Consider the following 27662-nt stretch of genomic DNA (forward strand, 5'->3'; position numbering starts at 1 on the left):
GTAAATGCAGCTTCTACAAAGAGAAAATAGAATGCGCTTACTGCGCCCCATTGAACATTGATTGTAGCTCAACTATTGTAGCTCAACTATTAATCAGGCTCTGAAAAAACGGAACACTGCACAAGACGGGAAATATATCGCATTTGGCAGAGCAGAATTGAATCAGACAAAAAAAGAAAGAATGCCCGGTACCAGGGTCGAACTGGTGATCTTCAGATTATGAGACTAACGCTCTAACCAACTGAGCCAACCAGGCGTTCCGATAGAGGTCAGCCTGTGGTTGGAGCCTTTTACGGGTGAAAAACGCAAAATAATGCAGAATCATTAGAATAAAAAAAAAATAAAAAAAAAACCTAGAATAAAAAATATTGGAATAAAAAATTGGAATAAAAAATTGGAATAAAGTAAACAAAAACACATTATAAAAATGTGAATAGAATAGCCATGACGAGGAGGATTGAAAATTGGACATCTCTATCTCGAATATTGTCGAGGTTTCTTTTATAGTGCTATGGTTATGGTGAATAGATCAGTGCAAGTGCAAGTGCAAGTGCAAGTAACCCACTCTGGTGAAGATTGACTTGATCAAACTTGTAGTCGGATGACAGGGAACTTCTAAGACTGTCATTGTGGTATATAATATGACCCTTTGGTATGTTGTTGTTGTTGTTGTTGTTGTTGTCGTTGTCGTTGTCGCTTTGTCGTTGCTTTTTCTCCTTTCTTTAGTTACAATTCTAAACTGTAGTTGGAATTACTTGACAAAACTTTACGTTTTAGTTAACAGAACGCCTTTACCGTCTCTCTCGTCTACCTTTTCCCCTTTTCCCCAAAATGGACAGCAAACTCGTCAAACGCTCCTCTCCGATCCTTCAAACTGCAATTGAGCACGACCGAGACACCTTCGCTCTTCTACAGACTCGTCATCATCCTTTCATCACCCTCCGTTATATATATATATTTTCTACATATAACATTAGTGCAAACCTACCGCCCATTAAAATTCACACGTGGAGTGAGGTGCATGGATATGATCTAAATTATTTGTAGAGAATTGCACGTAGATCACTTCTCCAACACACAATGTCTCTTGAGGCGATTCGATACGACGAAAAGAACCACACGCTCACGATTCTGGACCAGCTCCGGCTGCCGCATGAGTCCGAGTACGTGCCCATCAACAACTCGGACGACGGCTGGAAGGCCATCAAAGACATGGTGGTGAGAGGAGCGCCCGCAATTGCAATTGTGGCGATTCTGTCGCTGGCAGTCGAGCTTGTGCACGGAGGCAAGGTGTCACGGGACCAGACCCGCGCCGAGGTGGGCTCCTTCATTTCCGACCGTCTCGACTACCTCAACACCTCCCGTCCCACCGCCGTCAATCTGTCGGACGCGGTGGGCTCGTTCAAAAAGCTCGTCGAGACACAAACGGGCTCGGCCAGCGAGCTGATTGAGGCGTTCCTGTCCGCCTCCCACAAAATGCTGCTCGACGACGTGCAGGACAACAAGAACATTGGCAAGTACGGACTCGAGTGGATCCAGAAGAACGTGCCCCAGGCCGCCAACGGACACAAAATCAGCGCCCTGACCATCTGCAACACGGGCTCCCTCGCCACCGCCGGCTACGGTACCGCTCTTGGTATTATTCGAGCTCTTCACGAGGCAGGAGTGCTGGAACGAGTCTATGCTCTCGAGACCCGGCCCTACAACCAGGGCAGTCGTCTCACTGCCTACGAGCTCGTCCACGACGGTATCCCCGCCACCCTCGTGACCGACTCCATGGCTGCGGCTCTGTTGCGAAAGAACAAGGACATTGGCGTCATCATTGTTGGTGCCGACCGAGTGGTCCTCAACGGAGACACTGCCAACAAGATTGGAACCTTCCAGCTGTCGATTCTGGCCAACCACTTTGACCGAAAGTTCATCGTGGCGGCTCCCACCACCTCCATTGACGTTCAGACCAAGTCTGGAGAAGATATTGAGATTGAGGAGCGACCTGCCATTGAGCTGACGCAGGTCAAGGGCGTCGATGCCAACAAGCAGCCCCTCACCGTGTCTGTGGCTGCTCCTGGAATCGAGGTCTGGAACCCTGCCTTTGATTACGCTCCCTACAAGCTCATTGATACTATTGTCACGGAGAAGGGTGTTGCAGAGAAGACTGGCGGGGAGTTCAACCTCAAGGAGTTCAAGTCGGCCAACTAGACTAGTCAATGGACGGTCTTTTCATAATGATACATTTTCAGTAATGCGCGAAGACGCTCCCGAACCATGATCACACTCAGTAGAGAGTAGCTGTCGTTGCCCAACTTTCCAGTCCTTATGATTCTACGGTCACTAATATGGCAATACAAGTACATGAAAACACCATTTCTCCAAGTGTTTTTCTCAAAAAGATATAACGGACTTGAGGGTGATGAAAGTTGCGAGATAGTCGTTGGTCGTGGTAGATGAATGGATATAAATAGAAGGGTTTTACGGTCTTATTGGCGATTGGAAGTTAATGTATGCTGAAGTAGTGCCATATCGTACTTCAGTCGCGGTGCGGTCGGTAATGTACTTGTAAGTCGAACGAAATAAATAGACCGTGCTTTCAGCTACTGTACTGTGAGTGGTATGTGTTGAAAACCTGCCGGGTAAGGTCTCAAATCTGTGTTGTTTCCTAGAAGAGATTTTGTGCAAATGATATGACATATTGAAGGACTGCTGGAGCTTTTTCTCTAGGTCTCAGTGATGTTAGACTGGCTTGGTGGTTGTGTTAATAACTCTGTGAGTTGATATTGACGGTTGATGGTTGATGGTTGGTGGTTCAATGGGTTAATGGTTCAATGGGTTAATGGTTCAATGAGTTAATGGTTCAATGAGTTAATGGTTCAATGAGTTAATGGGTTAACGGGTTAGTGTTCAATGGGTTAATTGCGGTGTTTGGAGGTCGTTAGGAAGTCCTGCTAAGTCGATTCAGTTTCAATGTCTGTTGTAAGCCATATCTGTTGTAAGGGATTCAGGTCCCGTTCTTTTTATCATCGCCAGGGCCAGAAAAACTGCTTGTGACGAAGTATCCGGGTCTTCATCTTCAACCTAGCCTCGTGGGCCAGATCGTCGGCGATATGGCTACCTTTGGCTGGCGAATGGCGATTGGCGTAGGTGATTCGGATCTTTTTAGGCAGGAGACGGTCCTTGAGAAACATGGCCTCGTCGACCAGCCTCTGCACCTCCCGCGGAGGGGAGTCAAAGTGACTAGGAAGACCGTAGCCGTTGGCGAGATCGCAGGCGGTCACACTGTCGTTGAAGATCTCGTAGTTAAGGCGAGGTCGATGCTGCAGCTTTCGAAGGGCCATTACAATGGCCATGAGCTTGGTCTCGAGGGGGCTTTCGGCGTGGCAGGGCATTCCCTCATTCCCGGGGTCCTGGTCGTCAAACCAAACACCGATGCCACTGTTGTAATGATTACTTCCTTCCTTGATTGACTGGACTCCATTGGTGTAGACAGGACGGTATGAGTTGGCCTCGAGCCGGCGGAACTCGCGGAGCTTTTGGAGCAGACGACCGGTCAGGCACTCGGTAGGATTGGCGGACTCGGTTTTGGTGATTGCCAGCATCTCGTTGAGAGGACAATCTTCAAAGGCGTGAGTGTACAGCTTCATGTCGCGGTTGTGACCAATTGAGACGCAAAGGGGACACCAATGGGGATTGTTCTTGATGATGTCCGTCACGGCTTGTTTGGCATTTTTGATTTGTTCGATAGTGGTGTTAGACGAACCAGTCTGTTCAAGACTCTGCTTAGGAGCCCGTTCAGGAACCTTGCCTTTGTCGAAAAATGCCATGCTTCCATCACTGTCTTCCGATTTTCGAGAACTAGACTGGACACTCGGCTTCTTCCCTTCCAACATATCCTCATTGTGGTAGACCTCATCAAGAGACGGTCGATTTTCCTCGAGATAATCTTCTTCCTTAATTTTCTTCTTCTGCTCCTCTTCTTCTTCTTCCTTCTTTTTCTTCTTCTTCTCCTCCTCCTTCTCCTCATCCTCCAGAGATCGTCGCCGCTTTGCGGTGGACACTTGCTGCTTGACTCCGTGTCTCCCAACTCCAAGATCCGACAAGTTAGTAGCTACAGACTGCGTGGGCTTGATCACCTTCCGTGAGGACTTTGTGTGAGCTTCGTGGATGTAGAGACCCCGCAGGATGTTCATCAGCTCGAAAACATCGAGGGAACGCTTCTCCAGGTTGTACTTCTTCTTGAACCGGGGAGTCAGACACTTGATCAAGGTGGTAAGGAGACATCGGTGAACGTCGGAGGCTCCCGGATGGTCTCGAGGCTGGGCCAGGGGCTCGGGCGACTCGTCAATGAACTCAAGGAGCTTCTCGACGGTTTCAAATTGGTCCCAGAACTGCGCCTGGTTCAGACTCTGCAAGTTCTGGGCTCCAAAATAGAGCACAATTCGGTCAACGATGGATAGTCTGAACTTGGCCATGACATTTAGAATGGGCAAGGTTTTGTAGATTCGGTCCAGAGAGCGTCGCAGTAGGTCGTAATCTGCGGGATAGTTGATGTTTTCTTCAGGCAGGCCGATCAGGATATACTCCGAGACAGCTCCGGCAAATTGAAACTTGATGAACGACTTCATCTCGTCAACAGAGGTAATTACGGGCTCGACAGCCTCGCAACTGAGCCGAAGAAGGGTCTTGCGAGCATCGTTCAGGTCTCGAAACGACTGGATGAGCCAGTTCTGAACCGGTTTCACTGGAGACTGGGTGTCGGGGAAGGTGAGAAACCGCTCATAGATACCCTGGGTGAACGGCCCGAGGTTTCTTCGGGTCAGAAGGATGTGGCAACGGTCAGAGACAGTCCGACCGGTCGTTTCTTTGTATACATTTTGCATTTCGGCCATCACCAGCATCTCCGCCATGAGCTTGTACAGGGTGTGGATTCGGTAGCCGGGTTCTGGCAAAACTGCGTGGATGTTTGTCTCCGGAGGGTCGTGGAAAACAGAGCTGTCTTCTGGAGCATTTTCAGCGACAGAATTCATTGCTGAATAGCAGGAGATGTCAGTTTGGGGGGTTTTCTGTTCGTTTTTTCTGTCGTTTTTTTTCGTTTTTTCTGTCGTTTTTTTCTGTCGTCTTCTGTATGTTTTTGGTTTCCGTGTCGTTTTTCAGATCGTTTTGGGCGGCTTCTGTCTTTTGGGGCTGATGTTTTTCGTGTGTAAATTGAAAAATTGTCGTCCCGGAGGCGAGGTTCGAATCAGATATTCTCCATGTAATAGTGTAGGTCCACACTGAGTATTTGTTAACAGAGTATTAGTAGATACGAAAAAGTGTAAGCGGTACATTTATTTCGAGAGGTTCTTTTTCAGTGGAGTACTCCCCTCTTTCCCGGGCATGTGAACAGTGACGCCCCCCGGAAAACAAAAAGTCAAACACGCAAATATCTGCGGGAATTGGCTTATGGGATCCTGGAAGAATGGAGAGATCCCCCCGGTACTCAGGGCGCCACCCTGGGACATGTCCCAACAGGGTTTGCTTCAAATTCCTGAAGGAAGCCCAGGATGTGTTTCTACGATGGGACAACCGCCAGCACTTCAGATGAGGCGAGAGGTAGGACAGTAAGCAAGCGTAAAAGGGGCGGGGCCGAGGCCACCGGAGAACAGCAGTAGGGGGCGCGGTAGTCCACCACAGGGGGACGCAAACCAAAACCAAATGACAAGAAGAACCACAAGGGAGACGTTTTCAAAGGGCAATGCAAACGAAGGGGGCAATGGAAGGATTGAGATTAGAGAAGGAGACTGGAGTGGTTTTTCCCGATGAACGAAACAAACACGCGAGGGTATGTGGACCAACATACAACACGGACTGAACCCAGGTTTTTTACAATTTTTTTTTACTGGGAAATAGGTACGTGCCAAGTTGGCAATGACACTAAAACGTGTTTAATTAAGTAATATTTCGTGTAAGCGTACATTCATTTCAAAGGTTATTCTTTTTCACAGCAAAAGTTTATAATTAAATGAATGTATATGCAGAAAAAAAAAAAATTTTTCAAAGCAAAGTTATAATTTTTGAATGTATATGCAGAAAGAAAAAAAAGGAGGAGTAGGAGGAGGGTACCGGCCTGGACCTTCATAAAGAATCGGCTAGGATGTGGACTACGTGTCGTCTTACTAAGCAAAAATAAGATCAAGCCCCTTTATAGTCGTTTTGAAACAAAGAAAGTCGCTTATTTCGGTTAGACGAATACGAATACGGTCTTGGCGTTAGATTCAAAATATTTCCGTCCCAAAACAGAGCTCAAAAACAGCAACTAACCGTGTGGTTGCGTCAGTAGAGCGACTGAGATGATGTACTGAGATGATGGATACGTTCTGGGGCAAACGTGGTACTATGTCACCAAGTAAAAGCCGTACGGTAATGACTGTACTACGAGTAGGTTGATCGACAGCATGTGGGAAGATATGTTGAAGGTAATACCCGGTAGGCTAATACCTGGCCACTTCCTCATTTAATGATGAGAGGTCACGTAGTGATGAGAGGAACCAGCTTGGTCGTAGACGAGATGTCCATCCTGTAGATAGGATGGTATTATCTTTTTCAAGTGAATGAGCAAGCACACACCAGAAGGGTTTGTGCTATTATCGGAACGTGGTGTCTCTGGAAGTGAGTTGTAAGTCGTTACATGAACTATACATGAACTATATCCAATCAACAATACTTAGGATCTTCAAGAAGATAGAATGCAGTTGCTTCTCTGGCGCAATGTGTGGTTGTAGCTCGGACCTTTCAATGCGATGACATGATTCGAGATGAGCTGATAACTGAGTCTACAATGTGACATCTGGTAGTATTCTAGTCTGCTTATATTCTGTAGATTTCAATGCAATGTATTACATACGTCATAAATAATGAGTCTCCTATTGTACCTCTGACAGTGAGGTATCAGTCGAAGAGTAGATTGAGTGTCGGACTGTGAAGAGGGGATGGCTGATTGTAATGTGACGTTAGCGTGAGTAATTTGGGTAATTCGGGTCGAGTTGAGCAGATATATCTTTAGAAAGTCGTTCATGTTGAATCTGTTGTGAACGCATGAACCAGTCGTACTTGATCAGTTGGCGCTTGACCGTACTGTCCTTTCTTAGGGCGTCCGACTACATACTGTTCAAGGCATAATATGGACCTGGCAGGGACTAATCCAAGGTGTCGTCGTGATGAAGCCAGACCAAAAAGAACTAAAAGGAACTCTCCTGTGAACACAGGTTTGTGGACGCCTCAAAACTTCTCTTACTCAATACAATTACCACAACTCATTGGTTCTTCAGTCATTGCTCCTCTCGTCCAACTCGCCTAGGAATGTTCCCTCAGATAGAACACTTCTCGTCACGAATGTGCACCATACACACCATTCTATCACCTATATCGATCTACAAAAAAAACTCGGGTACCGTGCCAATGTTCATTTCTACACACCTATCACTGGAATGTATAGAGGAGCCTCTTAAGGGCCCAACATACATACCTTTGATAGGTTTTGTAGACGTTTACGCTGTCAGTACAGTACATACGTACCAACAAGTCGCCTTGGAAGCATTTTTGGCGGAAAGACTGGCTCCAAAGGAACATCCAACCTATCCAGAGAGATGGGATGAGCAACCATTCAGCCAAAAATACCACCAAGACGACGACTCAGTTAGTAATTAACCCAGACTCTAGGCCCGGAGGTTCCTTGGCCCATCAAATGTCGGAGAGCTCCATTCACACAGGGATAGTCCTGTTTGAAGCAGCTCTTTCGGCCCATGTTGGCAAGGTAATGGGCACGTTCGTTTCCAGGGTCCCCATTGTGTCCCAGAACCCTCAGAAGAAAGATTGTCGCGTTGGATCGCTGTTTGTACTGGCGAATCTTGTCGACGGTAGACCTGAATCGGCAGTAGTTGAGACACGAGATGTTGACGAGATCGATGGCCGTCTGGCAATCGCAGTGAATCTCATAGATTCGTCCGTCCTGGCGGTCACAGGTGATTCTATACGCATCTACAAGGGCCTGTAATTCTGCCTGCTGGGAACACTGGTTTCCTCCTCGAAGAGAGGCAGCCACGTTGTCAGGATGGTTCTCTCCGAACCAAACTCCGTACCCACTGTAGCCTTCCTTGCCCGCGGTCCGTTGGTATAAGTGTGCGACCCGTCGGTGTACACCTTGTAGATCCTTTCTCCAAAGACAGACAGATAGCTGTTATCGGAGGTGTTGTAGGTCTGGAACACGGTGCTTCCCATAAACTCTTCGGCAGCTTCTCGCGACTCGAACCGGTGGACGTCGCTGTGTCGGTTGGCGTGGTTCTGAGCCACTCTGTAGTTATCTTATATCCCTGGATAGTTACAATACTTGACCATCCAGAGATACGTGGGATAGGCCGGAGCTGGTGAGGTGATAGGAGGCACCTCCTCCTCAGACGCCTGTGTTGTGACGGTCAAAGTTGGTGAAGTGATAGGAGACACCATAAGAGACACCTCCTCCCCAGACGCCCGTGTTGTGACGGACGTATCTGAGAGTGCTTCAGGTCCAGGGACAGAAGGGGTGTGGGAGACGTCAAGCTCGACAAAAGTCACATTCAGAGGCGTCGAGGAGCTGACTGGGGTCACAGGACTGTCTGGCGATTCAGGGAGTCTGAGATGTCCGATTCCAAAGTGTCAGGCAAGTCTGGTGGAACCGCTGTCATGAAATCCATGCCAACGACCAGTGCCATAATTGTGGACAGCATAATTTTGAAGTTTCTGAAGCAGAAAGGGTGCATTTTGTTTCCTGTTGACCCTAGACAGACAGCTCTCTAGTTTTATAAACATCGATGGAGTGTTAACTCGGTCCCTCCACGCCCACCCATCATGCTCTCTGGCAGCCATGTTGTAGAGTTTCAGACCCGTATTCAGATCCAGTAACAGGCTTTAGACTACCTCTAGTATGATACCGTAAACTAGCTGGTGTCTCACTGTGTTTCAGTAGCAAACGTCGAGTAGACGAGTGTGGATATCGATACAAGATCCGTTTTCGACCGGTGTTTTGGGGTGTTTCCGGACGTGGCTGTGGTTATCGCGTTACGCCCGTTTCAGGACGCGACCGTCAACTGAACCCTTCCGTTCACGGGAAACTTTCAGACACACTAGCACGGTGACATGGCCGGAAAGTTCACTGAGAATTCAAAATGGGGTGGAATGCGACTTGGTGAGAAGTATAATGGAGTGCGTGCGATACGCACTGGAGCCATGACAGACACGCACGGAGTCTCGCCGCAAACAAAGACATATCGCCAGATAGTTGCACCCATTTTCCATCGACTGTATCATCTCCACGGCTTGGTGGTTCTGCAGAATGTACGTTATCTACGCAAGTTCTCTTATCCGCCTGCATGTCAACTCTATGGTCCAATGGGGAGTTTCAGATGGGTATCGTAGCGGTTGGAGTGAGTGGATGTTGAACGATTCGAATGTAAGGATTTGGTTGTTGAAAACGGCGTGTGTCCCGGAAAGGGCCGTCTTGTTCATCCCATGTGGAATCATACTTGGTTGAACATGATACTAATCGTTTGACAGTTACCAATGATCCCTAACCCCCAATTGGTGGTTCAATTCTGGTCCCGGACTCCAGCTGAGTCTACTTGTAGATTGACCCTGTGTCTATACGCTTGTCTGGGTTTTTCTTGTGGTCGATGGTGTGGCGTGGATGTTCAGCGTTACTGTCCTGAACATTCGACCAACCCCAGACTCGGATGTATTCATTAGGGACCGGAGTAGTCGTTGTGAAGATTCCTAGACATTAGGGACAGGGTAGTTATTGCGCATCTTCCTAGTCATGATAAGTAATCGTTGCTGGTCTTCCACTGGAACCAGAGAAGTCATTGCCGAATGGAGAAGAGGAGATCAACTACCACTGCTCCATTCAGGCCGTGTTTCCTCGTCGCTCAGCAGCTTCCAGCTTTGTCGCTGTCAGTTGATCTCCTACCATGGATGGAAGAAGCAAGACCAGGACAACCAGCGGCAAAAGCGAAATGTCCAACAGCGACAGACTGCAGAAGGGCAGGAAGCCATAACTCCTACATATACCAGGGATTGAAGCCTCCTGCGAGATTCACATGGACTATATCTAAACGGGGAGCGACACAACTGCCGGTAACATTCTCTGGAATCATTCTCCAAGTTATTTCTCCTTCTGGAGACATCTACTACTCTCCCATCTACAACAAGAACAGCAGACTGTATGTCTCTTCCGACTAGGGACCTGCGCAGGAGGTCAACGCCATGAGATCCCAGATTTCTACCAATGTCAGTTCGTTGACGCCCAGTCCCTACAGGTTGCAACTCTTGGCCAAAGCGTCATCAGCTCGGGTCAGCCTATACAGAGGGTTGGATGATTCTCTCAAGCCAGACTCAACTAGACTCAACTAGACTCAACTAGACTCCATATCTCACTCTTCAGAACAACCACAATGTGTTCAGACGCGGTCAACTTCGGGTTCTGTCTGAAACGTTCAGCACAATCCAGCTGATGGTATCTCCGCAGCATTGCTGATGAGAAAGAGGAACACCATGACTCTCGTACTTTGAATTCGGGAACAAGCAGTTCCTTGAGATGGACATTCAAGTCGCCATTCAGACCGCCTTTGTCGGTCCACGGCCGATTCCCATTGGAAAAGTCCACGAGATGATGTAAACAAGTGGTTTCTCCGTCACCGGAGCATCTCATACTGAACGGTTTACCCGTTATATCGCCCTAGCTGCTCATCATGGTTATCGAGAGAACAATACACCTCTCAGCTGTAGCAATTTACGACAACACACTGGTTCTTATTCTCTTCCGACAATACACTGGTTCTCATTCTCTTCCGACAATACACTGGTTGTCATTCTCTTCCGACAATACACTGGTTGTCATTCTCTTCCGACAATACACTGGTTGTCATTCTCTTCCTGCGACGTACAATACCAAATACAAAACCGGTGTTACAATACACACTGAAGAACTTGCAGCTACCGCTCTCTTCATTACCCCCTCCAACCCCTCAACTCCCACTCCATTGCAATACATTTCTAAATACCCATGAGAAGCTCGTTTTTGGCCTTGATTTCCTTTGCCTCCTTTTGCATTGTCTTGAGAGCCAGTTTCTTGGCCTCGGCAAACTCCACCTTTTTGTATCCATTCACAGTGACGCCATTCTTCTCCTCGTAGTCAATAGCCGCCAGATCCTCGTCCAGGTTCACCTCGCCCATGAGCTCCACGTTCTCTCCTCGAATGATGTACGTGCCTCGGTACTCCTCTCCGTACACCTTTTCGGGCACGGCAAAGTACTTTTCGTAAGTGTCCTGAAGCACCAGGTTGGCAAACTGGTCGAACGATCGCAGAATGCCGAAAAACTTGCGGCCTCCTCGTAGAGTCACCACCACTTTTCCTGCGTTAGTTCGGTCTGTGAGTAGCGAGGTGAGATCCAGTGCTTGGTGGCGTCGCGGTGAGACAGTGGTTGGAATTGAATCAAAGTACCGCAGTTCATCCCAACAAACCACCGCAACACCCCACCACCAACCACCCGCAACACATCCACGTTCACCAAGGTATCAACTCGACTCCAGCCTTCCATCTGTCTATCAACCAAGGGTAATCACTCACGATCAATAACCGGCAGCAGAGCCGCGGCTGTGGTGAAGGCCTGAGATGGCAATAATCCATCTTCTCTGGTCTCCATGGCGTTTTTTTGCTGTTCTTTGAGACGTGGTGATAGTGGTGATCTGGTCAGGAAGCATTTGGGCGCATGGTGGAGGTTAGGGTTGGGACCAGGCCTGATGCGGATGTGGGGTTAGGGTATGTATAAGTAATCATCACCCCCAAACTACTAAAAGTACGGGTACTGTACTGTACTGTACTGCACTGTACTGTACTCGTACACCTCATCCTCCATCATTAATCATTATTCATTATTTCATCAATACTACCGTTGTAGATACCTCCGTTTTGGCTGTGTGTTTGTCTAGTTGGGGAAAGCACGAGAATAAAAGGTTTCCCAGACCTCAATGGCCTCCTTCTGGGTCTCGACGGCGTTTTCCAAGAAAATCTCAATGGCGTTTCGGAAGTCATCAAACTTTTCATTCTCAAACCGCACATCCACCTCCTTCTTGATGGTGCTGCTCACGTCGTCAAACTTGACCTTGGCGTTGACCAGCTTCTTTTCGTACTCCTGCACCTGGTCCTTGAGCACGTTGAGCCGCTGCTGTTGGGTCTTGCCCTGCCGCAACAGCTTGTCGAGGTTGGCCTTGCGCTTGGTCAGCTCAGACTCAATGTTTTGAATCACCTGGAAATGCTTGGACCGCTGAGAAAAAGTCGACCGCACAGACCCAATCACACGCAGGTACTCATCCATAGTAGAGCCCAGCGTTACCATATCCTGCTGGCTCTGACGGGCACAAATCTCCTTGATTCGCTCCACGGCGTCACTGAACTGGTACAGCACGTTGGACAGATGCTTGGAGATCTCCACGGTGCCCAGAGACGACAAAACAGCAGCCACGTCACCCATGGACTCGGCCAGGTCTTTGCGCTGATGCACCACCAGCTCCAGCCCGCGCGACATGCTCTTGAGATGCGACTCCAGCACGTCCACGTAACCCCGCTTGTCCGAGAACCAGGGGTCGGTCTCGATGAACGACTTGGAGAAGGAGAACGACGACGACAGGGACGACATGAGTCCCGATCCGGACCCCTCCTCGATCCACGCCTCCTCCTCGCTGCTTCCAGCAACTCCAGGCGCACTGTGCGAGTGCTTAATGTCTTGGTTCAGCTGCTCGGACTGCAGAAACAGCTGCAGGTCAGGGTCGTCCTGCAGCAGATGGTGGCGGGCAACCTTTTGAAGCATAGTCTCCAGCGCAGCTCGTCGGGCCTCCACAAAGTCCTCGTTGAACCGTCCCACGGCCTGCTTGTCCGGGGGAGGAGGCACCACGATACCGGGATGCTTGTTTTCCAGCGCATGGAACAGCCACCGGAAATCAGAGTATCGGCGGGTCACCGATCCCGCGTCTGTCTTAAAGTTGGGGTGGTTGGTCTTGGTCGACACCGTGTACACCGTGTGGGAGGATGTGATGTCACCGACCTTGATTGGGTCACCCACGGAAATTTCGAAAGTGTAGGCAGCCACAGGCGCCTGGTTTTGGGCCACGGTCTCGGAGTCCGCGGCGTCAGCAGCATCGGCTCCTCCTTCGGCTCCTCCGGCGGCGGCAGATGCAGCTCCGCCCTGCTCCAGAGGCACGTCATGGAACTCATGCAGGTCCGAGTCGAGTTTGGACTTGAAGCCGGCAACGGGCGACTCTCCAATTTCGGCCTTGACATGCAGACCGCCCAGCTGGCTCTTTCGGGCTGCGGACGCGGGACTGGACTCGGCCTCCCGGTCGGTGACCTTGGTGGCGTCGTTCAACAACAGAGGGTTGGTCACATCGTCGTCGTCCTCCACCACCAAGACCGAGCTGGACAGCAGATTTTTGCCCTTGCCCTTGCCCTTGCCACGTCGCACCTGCTTGAGAATGGGCTTGCGTTTGGGAGACGACACCGCCGCCTGATACGCCGGCCGGTCGACAGACGAGTCTGCCAGAAGGTCGTGGTCAAACTCGGACGCCTGGCTGGGCTGCGGCTCGGGCATCGCCGCGGTCGAATGGTCAAACAGGTCGTCCACGGTGGTTTTGTGGCCGTGCGCATGGCTGCCGCCCGTACCGCCCGTCGCCGGCCCACTCTCCTCGGGGCCAACGAGCTCGGTCTTGTCTCCATCGATGTTGTGGATGGTCAGATTGGCCAGATCACGTGACGGCGCAGGTGCCGCGTTGGTCGACAACGACGGGGCGTCGTCCCAATGAGACGCCGCCAGATCCTCGTATTCCGCCATCTTTGTATGTTTTGTTTGTGTCGAGTCAAACTACCGGTACAAGTGGTGGTGATGATGTTCAGTGTGGGGACGGAGTGTAGATGTGTAGCGAACTTTAATAAGTGGCAACGTGGTGTCAGGTTGTCAGACGGAGTGTGTGTGTAAGATGGCGTAGGAAGGGAGGGTTAGGGGGAAGAACCGGGCTGAGGGGCGAACGGCCGGTGGTTGAGAGGTTCGACTTTTCCCTTACGTAATCATTTATTCCCATTGGTCGAAAGATGTGACTGTCTTTACTGGGTTGTAATTAGTATCCCGCAATGGACACTCTGTTAATCTTGGCGAGGTTTTTTTTTCTTTTTTTTTTTCAAAAATTGCAAAAATATGAGGTTTTTTTATAGCAAAATCCGACTACAAGTGCGGCACCAACAGTCGAAAGGGGTACTTTTCGACACTAGTGATAATGAATAATCGTCAGTTATCAGTGATGGAGCAATTTTAATGGAGTACTGTACTTGTACGAGTTCCTGAGGTGTCTCTGAACCTACAGTACAGTGCGATATATTACTTGACTTGATAGGGTTATTTAGTTGGAGTTTGTTGACCTTGGAGAGGGTGAGCAAAGGACGTTGGAGGTGATAAGGGCGTTGGAGGTGATAAGGACGTTGGAGGTGATATTGGAAGCCGTTGAGAGGTGATAATGGAAGGTGAAATTGTCTCAGTGGCGCCTGGACTTGTATTTGATCAATTCTAGACTGTTTTTCGGCTCAATTACAGTGTCAATATCCCTGATATTCGGCTGGATATAACACTCTGATTTAGACAGTGTATTTGAGACTTCTTGGGCTGGTTTGACAGTCTCAGGAGAGATGATGACACGGCAAGGCGAGAGGAGTAAAAGAGTATTATACTTGTATTTGTACAAGAACGTGTTCTAGTAGTAAGACTACTTGTACTCACATTCGTCAACTTGTTTTGATCCATCTGCCATGAGTCACTGTTATATCTAGAAGTAGGTACAGTAAGTATAGTGTATACACTATTATGCCATACTGTATATACTGACAACCATTCACCATACGATTTCCTCCTGGATTAATGATTGCAAAGAAACGAGGGCAATCAACTACAAGTTCGACTGATTTCCTTCATTTCCTTCATTTCCTTCATTTCCTTCATGTCCTTCAATTTCACCGGTTCCATGTTTTCCCGAATTCTTTATTTCATTTTTCATTTTTCATTTTTCAAATCCTGCCAATTTATCAATCAAATCTTTAAAAAGTCAATCAACCAACTCAGATAATGCAAGGTTGCTGAAATGAAACCACAACAACACACACTCCAATTTGTCCAATAAGAACCAGAAACGGCTGAAATTCGAAACATGATCTCCTCCCAACTGTATCACCTTCCTGTCCAAAAATCAGCCCGTTCCGCCGACCCCCTCCTCGGAAAAAACCCCATCCAAGTTCCGTCTCAGGTTTACACTCGGAAAATTAACTCTCCCGTCGACTCACGGTTCGATTCGCGGTTCGACTTCCGATTCCACCTGTTTTAATACTCGCAAACTGAGCCGGGCAGCGACACGTGTTTCTTCCGACAACAGAATCTGCTCTCGCCAAAGGTGCATGCAAAAACCGCGCTACTATCACCGCTTCGATTTCCCGCATCCACACTAAAAACCGCTCAGGCCTGCAAACTTAGTGTAGTCGAACCACCCGCCTTTAGGACATGAAGTGGAGCGTTTTGAGCGTGCTGGGCTCGTGTGTGCTGGTATCGGCCTCGTTGGAGCTCGATATCCGGCCGGTCGAGCCGGCGGAAGCCGACAGAATCTCCCTGCAAAGACGCACCGTTGTGGGGGTCCAGGTGGACCGTCAGCAAGCCTACTACGAGGCGCAAATCGCTCTGGGAAGCCCGCCGCAGAACCTCACCGTGCTGCTGGACACGGGCTCGTCCGACCTGTGGGTGCTCAGCAAGAACGTGTCCTGTTTGCCCAAGGGATACCACGCGGCAGACTCGTGGAAGGGAGTCAACTGCTCCAACGGAGGAATGTTTGACTCCGCCGCCTCGTCTTCGTTCAGGCTCAACGCGTCGGCAAACGCCGGCTACCAGCCTGGAAACAAGAAAACGTGGCCGTTTCAGATTGCCTACGGCGACTCTTCGGCGGCAAACGGCCTGTGGGCCTCAGACACGATCTCCATCGGCGGCCAGAGCGTCGCGGAGTTTGATTTTGGATTCGCCCAGAACGCGAGCTCGGGTTTGGCTGTTCTGGGGATCGGACCGGCCGGAAATGAGGCCTCGACAGACGACACTCCGCCCTGGACGTACCAGAACCTGCCACACAAGCTCAAGAGCGCCGGAATCACCTCGTCTACGGCCTACTCGCTGTGGCTGAACAATCAGCACTCGACCAAGGGCTCAATCATGTTTGGAGGCTACGACCGGGCGAAAATCCAGGGCGGAAAGCTCTTCACTCTGCCGCTGGTGCCCACAGTCGACAAGGAGAGCGTCACCGAGTTTGCTGTGCAGCTGGAGGCGGTAAGAGTAGACGGAAAGAACTACGGAGAACGAAGCAATGTGGTTCTGGACTCGGGAACCACCATGACCATTCTACCCAAGGAACAGATTGACCCCATCATCCAACTGACCGGAGCAAACTACTCACAGGAGGTCAGCAGCTACATTTTCAACTGCTCGGACAGCCCGACCTCGGGCACCGTCGATTTCGTCTTTATGGACAAGTCTGCCATCACCGTGCAGCTCACCGATCTCATCTCCGTGCTCAGCTACTCGGACGGCTCGCCAGACACGTATGTTGACGGTACGCTGGTGTGTGTGGTCAATGTGCAGGTGGCGGGAAAGAAGCAGCCCAGCATTCTGGGCGCGTCGTTTCTGCGGTCCGCCTATGTTGTCTACGACATTGACAACGAGCAGATCTCTCTGGGCAACGCCAAGTTCAACGTGACCGACTCGGACGTTGTTGATCTGGGTCCTATGGGTCTGGGCAACACGTCTCGAACCCGGGAACACAAGTCCGAGGCTGCCAAGGTCCCTTACGGCAGCTGGTGGATGGCAGCGACTCTACTTCTTTTTGCATTTTTGTAGATAAACAGATAATGAATAACGACTAGGATATGCTAGGAGTGGTCGGAGAACGAGCAGCACTCTCAATCGTATACAGGGGGTACCATGTAAACGGACTACAACATAGCAGGGCTTCAGTCCTTCAGTCTTCAAGTTCCCAACTCATCTGCATTTCTCATGATACTCTCAGATTAGCACCACCAGTCACTCCGTCCATATAGGCCCTCTTTTACCCAGAGGGTCCACTCAAAAGACGAAATGAAGTGCTCAATGCATTCACCGAAACGCTGCGAGTATTTTGATACCAGTATCAACCTCATTTACCGCTGGGAAGGTGTGGATATCGACCTCTCTTGCTGTGCGGTAAACAATATAAAGACTTGTCGACGAACGTCAACGAACCATTTCGAAAAATCACAAAATAGAGCATCTAAAAGAAATGAAACGGTACCTGCTTGTATGCAACTAATGGAGGGTCCATGTGCTTAGTTTCGCTCTAAATTAGATAGCTTTCTATGCACAATTGTGTCATTCCTTGGACCCACAATATTGGATCTAATCGTGACAAAGAAAGCTTGGTTTTGGACAAAGATTTTCGTTGAACCAGTGTATCAGTATGAGTAGTACATGGTGACAACTTCAACGGTCTGATCTCGGGAGAGAAGATCCACTCACTAATTGTATTGTAGCAGGAAGAAGCAAGTTGACTGGTTGGCCAGAACCACTCCTCCCAACGATCAATTCTTCGAGTAGGAGTACGAAGTAAGGAGCACAATACCGATCTCCGCCGGCCTCAACTGTCCACCGAGCTCCTCTGATGGTCCCTCTTAAGCACCATCATGCATCAGGTCCATTGTGCATAGTGCTTCAGCAGGGTGCATGTCTCAGTTCTGAATGGGCGACGAAATGGGAAGAGAGTCCGAGACCAACAGACCGATATTTGACAGTAACGAGTTCACGACTCTCTTGAATCGACCGTTTTCTGGCTGTGAACTTGACGACTGTTCAGGAAGATGATACCACTCAGGAAGAACCAGTGTGGTAGACATTACTCGGAGCTGCTTTCAGACTAACTCAACGAAAGCGCGCTGTCAGAAGCGGCATTCCTGTCGTACAGTACGATACCTGTATCAGAGAGTGTTGGTACTGGTAGTAGCCACTTACCTTCAGCGTCATTTCACCAGGGCAGGAAACGAGCGGTGCTACTAAGAAGACAGGAGAATAGTCGGAGTGTCAGAGTCGGTTGGAGAGATGGAGTCGGTTGGAGAGATGGAGTCTGTCGGAGTGTTGGAGTCGGTCGGAGTGATGGAGTCGGTCGGAGTGTTGGAGTCTGTCAAATTCTGTTGTCGTTTACTCACGTCGATTGAGGACAATGACGGAACCATTGGCAAGGAGATCAACAGGTTCATCACTCTGCCATACTGTAACAGAGCAGTATCCCGAGCGTACCCAGAGAAAGTCTTGAAGAGCATCCTGGCAATGAACACTGCCATTCTAAATGATTGATTTCTGCTTTCTGCTTTCTGATAATTCAAAGGAAAATCACGAAATTCAGAAAAATCAGAAATACTCACAGAACTCCAGCCAGGGACCAAGAAATTGAACCAGGTGGGTCAGAACACACCCAGGAAGACCCTTAAGAACTTCCCACCAACACTGATCTTCAATGGAGGTCGTTTGCAACCGCCAATAAATCGGCAAGCGCACGGAAGAAGACAGGAGAGTCTCCAGCGGTTATGATCATCATGTTTTCGAAGCTGTGGCCAAGTGAGCCTGAGTGACGAGGTGAATACCGAGCGAATGGCAGCTGTCGAAAGTGTTGATACTGCTCGCTCTGTTCATTCAAATACCGACTCAGCTTTGTTACTGGAGCTGTGAGACCGTTGATGGGCTGAAGAGCAGATGAGCAGATGAGCAGATGAGCGGATGAGTTGATGAGCGGATGAGTTGATGAGCAGACAGGCAACTAAGAAGATATCCACTATGGCTGCCCATTTAGAAGGACAGACTCGATACCATTGTCAAGAGAAGAAGACGGATACCAAGTGACACCCCAAAAGGTGGTCCAAGTCCAAGTGTCTGAAGGTCCAAGTGGTCTGAAGTCGCGGAGTGATGGGCTAAAAGAGCTGAATCCATGACTTCGGCAAGAGCTGCCTGTTGATGAGATGGGCTGGGCTGGATAGAAAAGTCGAAAGTGAAGCAGCCACCATAAAGGCTCATTTACGGCAACTACCAACCGAGAGAGTGGCCAAGAGCAGAAAGATGTGTTAATATTCAGACAAAAAACGTGGAAATTCGCCAGGGACCGCGTTTTGAACAGATTAATCAAGTCCCTAACTCCTCCAGAACCCCACTCTCTTGTTGTCCAACGGATGAGTTCAATTGGGTAATTTGAAAGCATCAGCAGAGAGAAACACGACTGTTGCGGGCCACTTTGGAAGGACAAGGTCCATACAACGTGAGCTACACTGTTGATTAATCTATTGGTATTCGACGGAATTAACCGGTCCAAGAACCTGACTGAGCTCACCAGACAGTAGAGCTCAAGTGTCGCAACTCTCTCAGCTGCCAGGGTTATCGTTTGAGCGAGTCATGAGTCAAGGAAACACACCTCTGAGCTACAGTACAAGCCCGAGTACAAAGAAAGACCGGCATCACACCGAGCCCACTGCTACATTGAGTCATAAACAGACCGGAGTGGCCCCAGATAGAGCCCACCCGTCTCTAGGCTTGGGTTAGACCTTCTTTGGCGTATCGAGCAGCCGAAAGTTGTTTACTCCAACCGAGAGAGTTTGCTTCGAGTTGACCACCGGCTGCTCCAGGTGGTGTTTCAGAGAGTCGAGACCCTATTTGCAGCCATTGCTGTTGCTGGAGCAAACGCATAGCCTCACGGCTCCCTGTTTGGTTAGATTTGGTCTTCCGATGCTGGAAAGGTGCTTGAACACGAGATTAACATGTCATGCCGGGTGTGCATTCCGCATATATTTCCAGGCGACCCAGACCATCAAACTGATAGTCGTTTCTTTTTTTATCCCCTTCCACTAGACTTGGTGGTACGACGAGCAATAAAAACGCTTTCGTGGACGGCTATACGCGTGGTTACAACAGCACCATTGCGAGCACCGTGCACGTAACGGATCGAGGGCGTATCCCCCCACGCATCAGTGCTATGATAAGTATGGGTACTTGTACTGGTAAGCAGCCCCCCACGTCTCTTCATCCACCTCTCCTCTCGAGCAAGACTTTCATCTCTCTCACACCCAGAGTTTGTGCATGCCCTGCTTATTATCGCTCGGCTGTCTTTCTTTCATATGATGAAGGAGGCGGCTGTTTGTGGTGAGATGATGAGATTAGGCAGCAAGACGGGAGGTGGTTGGTTGTTTGTTTCGAATTGTAACATCTCCAGCTGGTTGGTTTGCTATCGCCCATATTGTATCATAAGTATGAAACCAGTTATCATAGGAACAAGCTGTTGATAGGGAGATGGAAAAAAAATGGGGTGATTATGGCTGCGAGATACGACGGTCATTGAGCGGCCAAATGCGAGCGCTGCCCAACAATGTAGCAGGGACCAATTACGACCGCCGCTTTAACCTCTCAAATCTCTCGCTTATGCCCACATTTCCTCTCAAACCATGTCTAACATGTCCAAGAATAGGCCATCTGCACCAAGGATCATGTTCATGTGGATGGCCGGTCTCCGAAGTCCCTGACCAGACAGAGTTGAACAAGGGCCATTTCCGTCCATTTGGCTGTTTGTTTTTTTCCTTTCTTTCCCTTCCTGTAGCCGACCGTCCACTTTGCGCTTTGCGGTTTTGGTTCCATTGTGGAAATTTAACCAGCCAGTAAAGCCTGTTCAACAGCAGACATACGAAAGGTACGTGCTGTACGTTGGGTCCGTACAATGGACAACAATGGGTTGAAGCAGCAGCAAAAACAAGCACGGCACCAACCTCAAACTCACCGCCTGTCCCCATCTGAGCTATTTGCGACCGCTCCAGCCTAGGCGGTGTTGGACTGTGTTTTGTGTCGATTATGGGGACGAAAAAAAAAGCGAATGACGGCCCAACGGGACCCGTTTGTCGCCCGTGTCCGTCCGCACGCCTCTGGGCGTCTTTTGGGGCCAAATAGCAGGCTGGTGCATGTCTCACACCCCGGATTTCGTTTTCATATGGCTTTTGAGACCTTCCATGTCGCTTCCATCGTCGTTCCACGCTGCAGCCTGTCGCAACCGTGCAGTTTGCAAACTCAATGACGGCTCCAAAAATCAGGCCACTTTGCACCCTGAACCAGGTGCACCTGAACCAGGTGGGCCAAACTCTGGCTACTTGTAGCCGTGTGAATCCAAACCCCCGACGCACTGCGGGTGGTGGCAAAAGACGCAACTTTTGACGGCGGATTCGCGTGGCGATCCAGCGACCAGCGAGTGACCTGCGACCGGCCAGCGGCCGGCGACAACAGCAGCACCCACGACGACGTGCCTGGCTAACGCCGCTCTCCGCAACCACTAGTGTCGTCTTTGACACGCTGGTGCGTACCCGGGGGTCTAAGGAGCCACGGTGGCGAAAGACGCAAAGACAAGGTGGTGACTTTGCGACGGGCTAATCCCGGTCATTTCCAGCGGTCACCCAGTCACCGCAGTCACCGCAGTCAATCACGCGCTTTGTCAATCCAACCTCTGACTACGATCGGAGAATTGAGGATCATCATAGAGGTACCCGAGATAGACACTCGGATATTTGCAATTCAAATGCTGTGCAGGGTGTGGAGACTAATCCTAAAGGGTGGGGGGTCATGTGGAAGGTGTTTACAAATGGAGGCAGTTGGTGGTGGCTGGTGGACTCTCGAGCTTCGAGCTTCACGTGATCTGCTGTCAGCGGGGAGGTGAGTCTGGAGTTGAGTCAGTTGAGCCAGTTGATCCAGGAGTTGAACCAGTTGAACAAAAGTTGACTCTTCAGAAACAAAAAGTGAGCCCGGTCCAATACTAACGCAAATGCAAACACAAACCAAAGTGAAAACAGACGCAAAAACAAATCAAAACGACTTACACCGAAACGCAAACAATCGACACAAACGAACACAAACAATCGACACAAACGAAATACAAACAATCGACACAAACGCAAACACTGACAACGGACAATGGACGACGGCCCTATATCTATGGCATCAATGGTTAGTCGGTCGACCGACAATTTACAAACAACCTTGAGTTTGCCGAGTCTGTTTCTGCGTCATTTTACGCTTTTTTTTGTTCTCCATGCAAGGAAATTGAAATGACATTTGCCTCTGAAAAAAAAAGAGGAAAAAGAAAAAGAGAAAAAAAAAAAAGAAAAAAAAAAGAGAAAAAACAAGGAAAAATGGGAAAAAGACGAAAAAAAAAGAAAACCCACCACGTCAACGTCGCTCTTGTCGAACCGGTACGAGTACGAGTATGTACATTTGATGGGTACAAGACATGCGAGTACGAGCTAGACAAGTGGAATTGGAAAACTGAAACGGACAAGCGGATTGGCTCCTCAGTGGTGGCAACCGGCAGCAGCTATCTCGACAACCCTGGCTCTCTATCTTCAGTTGCTTAAAGGTAGCTGGAATGAAGATCCATGCCTAATCGGTTACTTTAGGCAGTTTGTCGTGTCGATCAGCCCGTTGGAACCTGAGCGTTGCCTTGTGTTTGGCTTTGGCTTTGGTCATATGCAGAGTAAAGATTGGAAATAGAGGCCTGGAAGTAAAAAACGCAACCGAGAGACGTTTGCGTCCGCACAAACCAGACAAGGTTGAGATGGCATTGGCAAGGGGCAAGGGGGGGAGACGGGTGGGGTACGGGTACATACGTCGAGGGTGCAGAGAAATGTCATGGAAGCCTGGCTCGAAATACTGGCGACTTGTCAAAACCAGGTCGAATCAGCCTAGTGGGATCCTTAGCTGAAGGAGAAACTCTCGTCGAACCACTGGACCTCAACTTACGTGGAACGTAGAGGTTGGGGTTATTGCTCCTTGGTTAGCGTGGTGGTTGTACCTATGATCCGCCAACTTGAAACGCGTTTGAAACGAGTGAGCAAGGCAGGAGTTGGCGATGAGCTGGGGTTGTTGGTGTTTGTTCGGTTCAACACAAGCGTGGTGGACAGCAAACGTCATGCACTGAACGCCTCCACACTTGCACGGTTGCACTTGCTCATCTCTGCACCACTTGCACACACAGTCAGGTACACGCGGCGATCAGTCGTATTGTGTTAGTGTCGCCGTATCACACGACCAATTGGCCTCTATTCCAGCCACATGTTGTCAGGTTCCCGTTTCCCAAACCCTTGTTTTCTTTGGCGGTGTCGATCGTCCCCATCCACCTCGCCTGCTTGCCCTACGTCATCCAGGACCCACTATAACCGAATTAGACCTTGTCTTGGTTCCAGTACGAGCACGCACAGTCAGTGCACTTTAACCATTTTCTTTAGAACGGTGCGAGTACAGCTCGTACATGCTACGAGTGCTGCTGCGTACATTATTCCATGGGCCCCCGTTTGTTTTTCCTATACCTTTTGCGCTTTTGCTATTTATGAGACATATGATCTTCCAGCCGTTGACACAAGTAATTATTGGTCCGAACATGGATCCGATGAGGCTAGTGCTCCAACATTCCTGCTGGATGGTTCTTCGTCCATCGTCGTCTCGCTTACCTCCACCGCCCGCACGAGACCCTGTCTTGGCGGCATGGGCAAATGTCAGGAAATTAGTCACAAACCCCGACTTGTGTCCCCGGCGTCATGTACCACGGGAAATTAGCTACTTGAGCCCTAGCCCCGACTCCTGAAGGACTGCGAAGCACCGTTTGGTTCGTATCGAGTCGAAAGCGGCTCCAAGGGTCGGGGATCTGCGCAAAGGTCGACTTTACGGGCCGTCCGGACTTCCAGAGACGACGTCTGGCCAATCGAGGCGCCACCAGGTTCTCTTTTTCCATCAGACCTCCAATCAGCCAAACAAACAAGATTAAAGTGTCATGGCCTGGCAGAGTATCCCATGGACGGTGGACCAAACAGGCAATAATACACGTGCGGGAGTGTGCGTTCCACAGCGGTTATCTACAAGTACCTGGGTACATATTGGGGTACAAGCTGGGGTACGTACCGGTACTGTACTCGAACAGTACTTGGACTGACCATGTAATGCCGGACTAATGAGGGCACCGGACACTAACGCGAAATCGCGCTGCAGTAGACTGCAAAACGGTCGCTAAAACAATTAGTACAAACTATACACGTGTTGTATGATAGCTGCGGCGGGTTGCTACTGTGCACGTACGGGCGGATTAACTAGCTGTGGTTCTAGGAGTCGCTTATCAGTGCTTTTGGCATCGATGGTAGGATGACGGCTCCCCTTTTCGCTTTTGCGTTGGTGGATGTCGCGAGGCTAGCGACCGTTTTTCAAACCAGAATTGGTTTTTGCCGTTGTACTCAGTCCGTGACAAAAGTGTTGGTCAGCGAGCCACAGGTATGGCCCTTTCCAGAGGTAAGTAGATGGTGCAGGTTTGTTGATTAATCTCTTTGGACCGGCAAGGTTCTTTCAAACTGTTATTATAAACAGTTACGAAAAGTTATGAAAAATCTGGCCTGCAACCGTTAAACACGGAGGGGAATTGGAGACCTCGAAGACAGAAACATTGGAGTGGCAGAGGCATCGGCCACTCGATCGAAGAGTCGCCTCCCCACAACTGATTATCGCTGACCACGCCAATGTAACCCTGGAGAATTAATTACTGTTTCACACAGACAAGGCAAACTTAGCCCGTGGCAAGGTCTGTTTCTCGAACACTCATGGGTTTGCTTTTGCTGCTCCCGAGCCCTACTGTGACCCCCACCTGCACAAACCAAAAGCAACGATTTACGTGTTTTTAACCATATCCGAGGTTGCGGTGTTATTGGAGAAGCGTGTTGAGTAAGCGAGTATGAAGGAGTGAGTGCGTGGTGAGTGAGGAGCGACAGTCCGTTGAGCATCAAGAGTAAGTACGAATGGGAGTACAGTACTTGTACTACATTTGCAAGAGTCCGACTGAGCGGCTGTCAATTGTCCGTACAAGTACACACTGTACTACAGCTGTAATACAAGTACGACAGTGCTCAGTCCGAGGTGATGAGTGCTAATGACGACAGCGTACGAGTATTATTACAAAGAGTACATACGGCACAATACCAGGCGATTTGACTAAGCCTCATTTGTACGAGTGGACTAAACGAGTGGGCGGATTAAACGAGTTCGTGGATCTACACCAGAGTCAGTTCTAGTGGATGAATACGAGTGGACTCTACTGGACGAGTAAGAATGGACTACAAGTACCAACCCTGAATACGAATGGACTACAAATACGGAACGGTTGATAGGGACAGTACCACCACCAGTAGAGCCAATACCGCCACCAGTAGAGCTACCGACAGTAGTGTAACCGCCACCACGCCACGGCACGGAGTAGGGCACCACCAATACAAGTATTGTAATCGGACGCGTACTCTACTCGCACTCTACTCGCACGCACCGTTCAAACTGCACTACTGTTAGCTCACTTATGATAAGATAGGTTCATTAGCACAAATGAGCTGATTTCGACAACCACGATCTAACCGAGCCCTACTTTGCACCTGGGCAAAGCTCGAAGGTAGGCTCAGACTCAAGCTGGCTCAAGCTGGCTCTGGCACAATCCGATGAAACGAGCGGTTTGCCGAAAAGGACCTTTTGGTCCAAACGGGCCAAGCAAGCACAAAACCACACCACCTTTCGATTTTTTAAACTCAAGCGACAGCCCAGACAAAAGTCTAAAGCTTAAGCCCAAAGTCAAAAGAGCGAGAAACTCAAACCCCGAGCCTAAAACCAAAAGAGAAGCCAAAAAACTACAAAAACCCTAAACCTAAAAGAGACTATGCATCCCCATGCACGTCTAGCGAAGCTCTAAAGGACTAAACACTGCAAGGTTCAAACCTTAGTTGGGACACAAAGTCACCGGAGTCGTGGATGGAAAACCCTCGTGTGGCTGTCTGGAGAGCCCGATATGCTCAAACATATATATGCGACGGCGACCCGGCGAGGGACGTGCAAAGTGTCGACCATTGAATCGTCTTTCGAGTGAATGCCCATGGTTCTCTACAGTTCTCAGGCGATGCCTCAACAGCATCATCAGCATCAACAACAGCATCAACAGCCCTATTACTATGACAGATATACCCAGGGAGTTCAGCATATGCCTTTACCGTATCAGGGACAGGGTCAGATGAGTCAGCAGCAGCAGCAGCAGCAGCAGCAAATGAGTCAGCAAGTTCCTCCTCAACAAGTGCCTTCTCAACAGGTGCCTCATCAACTGCCTCCGCAACATCAAATGAGCCAGCAACAGGTGCCACCACAACAGATGCCTCCACAACAGATACCTCCTCAACAGGTTCCACCATCTCTTCCGCCACTGCGAAAACAAGAATATATCCCCCAACCCCCCCAGATACCTCAGAGCCCGGTGACGGCCACGTCGCATCTGCTGCCGATTGGAAACACGGTGGTGGACTCGCTGATGCTCATTATCCAGGCCCAGGAGCTGGACCAGCAGAAGATTGCTAAGGGCGAGAAGCTGGACGCCAACGGGGACGAAATCGCGTCGCTGCTGCCGCCGGTGGGGCTGGTGAACGGCGGGGTGGGCAAGAAGAAGGGGGGACCGGACCTCAAACACAAGTGCGACTTCCCGGGCTGCGACAAGAGCTTCCACCAGAAAACACATCTCAACATCCACAAACGATCCCATACTGGCGACAAGCCGTACCAATGTGACGTTCCGGGCTGCGGCAAGCGATTCACCCAGCGTGGCAACCTGCGCACCCACAAGCGGTCGCACACGGGCGAAAAGCCGTTTGTTTGCGAACACTACAATTGCGGCAAACAGTTTGCCCAGAGAGGCAACTACCGCGCCCATAAACTGGTGCACGAGAACCACCGACCGTTTGTGTGTCGTCTGGACTCGTGCGGAAAGACCTTCACCCAGCTCGGAAACCTCAAGGCCCACCAAAACAAGTTCCACGCAGACACTCTTCAGCTACTGGCATCACGGTTTAAATACTACAGCAAACAGATGCGCGAGGGCGGACCCGGCATGATCCCGCCCGAGGAGCTCGACATGATCAAGTACTTTGGAGAGTTGTACAAGAACGCCAACCGCGGCATCAAGGGTCGGGGAAAAGACTCAGTCAAGAGTCAGATGAGTCCCGAGCCGTTGGGGTCGGCCCATGTGACTCCTCTGTCGACTCCGGCGTCCGTTTCGCACACCCTGCCTCCTCTGGAGACCCCCAACAACAATTACTCCATCACCAAGGTCAAGGACTCTAGTTTGGCCCATCCCACCCAAGCCCAGCAGTACCAGCCTCGACAGCAGCCGTTTCCGCCCATGCAACAGTATCCTCAGCAGCAGAATCAGCAGCAGAATTTCAACATGTTGTATCAGGAGCTGGCCACTATGAATACTAACTGGGGACATAATCAGTAGCATAATTTATAATTTTCAGGAAGTGCAAGGAACAGTAAGGAGCAACTAAGTGGCAAATGGTGTGATCGTTGGATGGGATCGTTGGCTGATTCCAGGTCGTTGCTTTTTCTGGGATGGTGCACATTGAAGCAGCTCTGACAGCGACAGCTAGCGATCTGGCCAGTGATGACCAACGACTACGAATACGAACACGAATACCAACACGAATA

General features: G+C 49.8%; 13 protein-coding genes, 1 non-coding gene and 1 pseudogene across 14 annotated transcripts; 9 read left to right on the top strand and 6 right to left on the bottom strand.

Moving 5' to 3' along the window:
- Positions 1–182: 182 nt before the first annotated feature.
- Positions 183–256, bottom strand: YALI1_A16633r. Its single transcript has one exon. It is a non-coding gene; the product is annotated as a tRNA-Met (tRNA).
- Positions 257–1080: 824 nt separating this feature from the next.
- Positions 1081–2199, top strand: YALI1_A16642g (uncharacterized protein; the record flags this gene model as incomplete). Its single annotated transcript, XM_500138.3, has 1 exon — positions 1081–2199. One exon carries the CDS (start codon positions 1081–1083, stop codon positions 2197–2199), a length of 1119 nt encoding a protein of 372 aa, XP_500138.2.
- Positions 2200–3014: 815 nt separating this feature from the next.
- On the bottom strand, positions 3015–5021 carry YALI1_A16681g (uncharacterized protein; the record flags this gene model as incomplete). The annotated part of the gene is made up of 1 exon (XM_500139.3): positions 3015–5021. One exon carries the CDS (start codon positions 5019–5021, stop codon positions 3015–3017), a length of 2007 nt encoding a protein of 668 aa, XP_500139.1.
- A 1420-nt stretch (positions 5022–6441) lies between these two features.
- Positions 6442–6712, top strand: YALI1_A16698g (Misc non-coding; annotated as a pseudogene).
- A 957-nt stretch (positions 6713–7669) lies between these two features.
- Positions 7670–10531, bottom strand: YALI1_A16712g (uncharacterized protein; the record flags this gene model as incomplete). The annotated part of the gene is made up of 4 exons (XM_068281826.1): positions 7670–8114; positions 8159–8293; positions 8360–8606; positions 10426–10531. The coding sequence occupies 4 exons, from the start codon at positions 10529–10531 to the stop codon at positions 7670–7672; spliced, it is 933 nt and encodes a 310-aa protein (XP_068137927.1).
- A 524-nt stretch (positions 10532–11055) lies between these two features.
- YALI1_A16745g (uncharacterized protein) lies at positions 11056–11705 on the bottom strand (the record flags this gene model as incomplete). Its single annotated transcript, XM_500142.3, has 2 exons — positions 11056–11414; positions 11630–11705. The coding sequence occupies 2 exons, from the start codon at positions 11703–11705 to the stop codon at positions 11056–11058; spliced, it is 435 nt and encodes a 144-aa protein (XP_500142.3).
- Positions 11706–11987: 282 nt separating this feature from the next.
- On the bottom strand, positions 11988–13886 carry YALI1_A16770g (uncharacterized protein; the record flags this gene model as incomplete). The annotated part of the gene is made up of 1 exon (XM_500143.3): positions 11988–13886. The coding sequence occupies one exon, from the start codon at positions 13884–13886 to the stop codon at positions 11988–11990; it is 1899 nt and encodes a 632-aa protein (XP_500143.1).
- A 1707-nt stretch (positions 13887–15593) lies between these two features.
- YALI1_A16787g (uncharacterized protein) lies at positions 15594–16967 on the top strand (the record flags this gene model as incomplete). The annotated part of the gene is made up of 1 exon (XM_500144.3): positions 15594–16967. One exon carries the CDS (start codon positions 15594–15596, stop codon positions 16965–16967), a length of 1374 nt encoding a protein of 457 aa, XP_500144.1.
- Positions 16968–17442: 475 nt separating this feature from the next.
- YALI1_A16808g (uncharacterized protein) lies at positions 17443–17800 on the bottom strand (the record flags this gene model as incomplete). Its single annotated transcript, XM_068281827.1, has 2 exons — positions 17443–17738; positions 17782–17800. The coding sequence occupies 2 exons, from the start codon at positions 17798–17800 to the stop codon at positions 17443–17445; spliced, it is 315 nt and encodes a 104-aa protein (XP_068137928.1).
- A 40-nt stretch (positions 17801–17840) lies between these two features.
- On the top strand, positions 17841–18155 carry YALI1_A16809g (uncharacterized protein; the record flags this gene model as incomplete). The annotated part of the gene is made up of 2 exons (XM_068281828.1): positions 17841–17949; positions 17992–18155. The coding sequence occupies 2 exons, from the start codon at positions 17841–17843 to the stop codon at positions 18153–18155; spliced, it is 273 nt and encodes a 90-aa protein (XP_068137929.1).
- Positions 18156–19538: 1383 nt separating this feature from the next.
- Positions 19539–19991, top strand: YALI1_A16826g (uncharacterized protein; the record flags this gene model as incomplete). Its single annotated transcript, XM_068281829.1, has 2 exons — positions 19539–19643; positions 19686–19991. 2 exons carry the CDS (start codon positions 19539–19541, stop codon positions 19989–19991), a joined length of 411 nt encoding a protein of 136 aa, XP_068137930.1.
- A 124-nt stretch (positions 19992–20115) lies between these two features.
- YALI1_A16832g (uncharacterized protein) lies at positions 20116–20422 on the top strand (the record flags this gene model as incomplete). The annotated part of the gene is made up of 2 exons (XM_068281830.1): positions 20116–20140; positions 20184–20422. The coding sequence occupies 2 exons, from the start codon at positions 20116–20118 to the stop codon at positions 20420–20422; spliced, it is 264 nt and encodes an 87-aa protein (XP_068137931.1).
- A 775-nt stretch (positions 20423–21197) lies between these two features.
- On the top strand, positions 21198–21834 carry YALI1_A16843g (uncharacterized protein; the record flags this gene model as incomplete). Its single annotated transcript, XM_068281831.1, has 3 exons — positions 21198–21315; positions 21370–21480; positions 21524–21834. 3 exons carry the CDS (start codon positions 21198–21200, stop codon positions 21832–21834), a joined length of 540 nt encoding a protein of 179 aa, XP_068137932.1.
- A 1391-nt stretch (positions 21835–23225) lies between these two features.
- YALI1_A16863g (uncharacterized protein) lies at positions 23226–23726 on the top strand (the record flags this gene model as incomplete). The annotated part of the gene is made up of 1 exon (XM_068281832.1): positions 23226–23726. The coding sequence occupies one exon, from the start codon at positions 23226–23228 to the stop codon at positions 23724–23726; it is 501 nt and encodes a 166-aa protein (XP_068137933.1).
- A 2332-nt stretch (positions 23727–26058) lies between these two features.
- On the top strand, positions 26059–27453 carry YALI1_A16891g (uncharacterized protein; the record flags this gene model as incomplete). The annotated part of the gene is made up of 1 exon (XM_068281833.1): positions 26059–27453. One exon carries the CDS (start codon positions 26059–26061, stop codon positions 27451–27453), a length of 1395 nt encoding a protein of 464 aa, XP_068137934.1.
- Between the last annotated feature and the right edge of the window lie 209 nt (positions 27454–27662).

This window comes from Yarrowia lipolytica, chromosome 1A (assembly GCF_001761485.1).
Source record: "Yarrowia lipolytica chromosome 1A, complete sequence".
NCBI lineage: Eukaryota > Fungi > Ascomycota > Dipodascomycetes > Dipodascales > Yarrowia > Yarrowia lipolytica.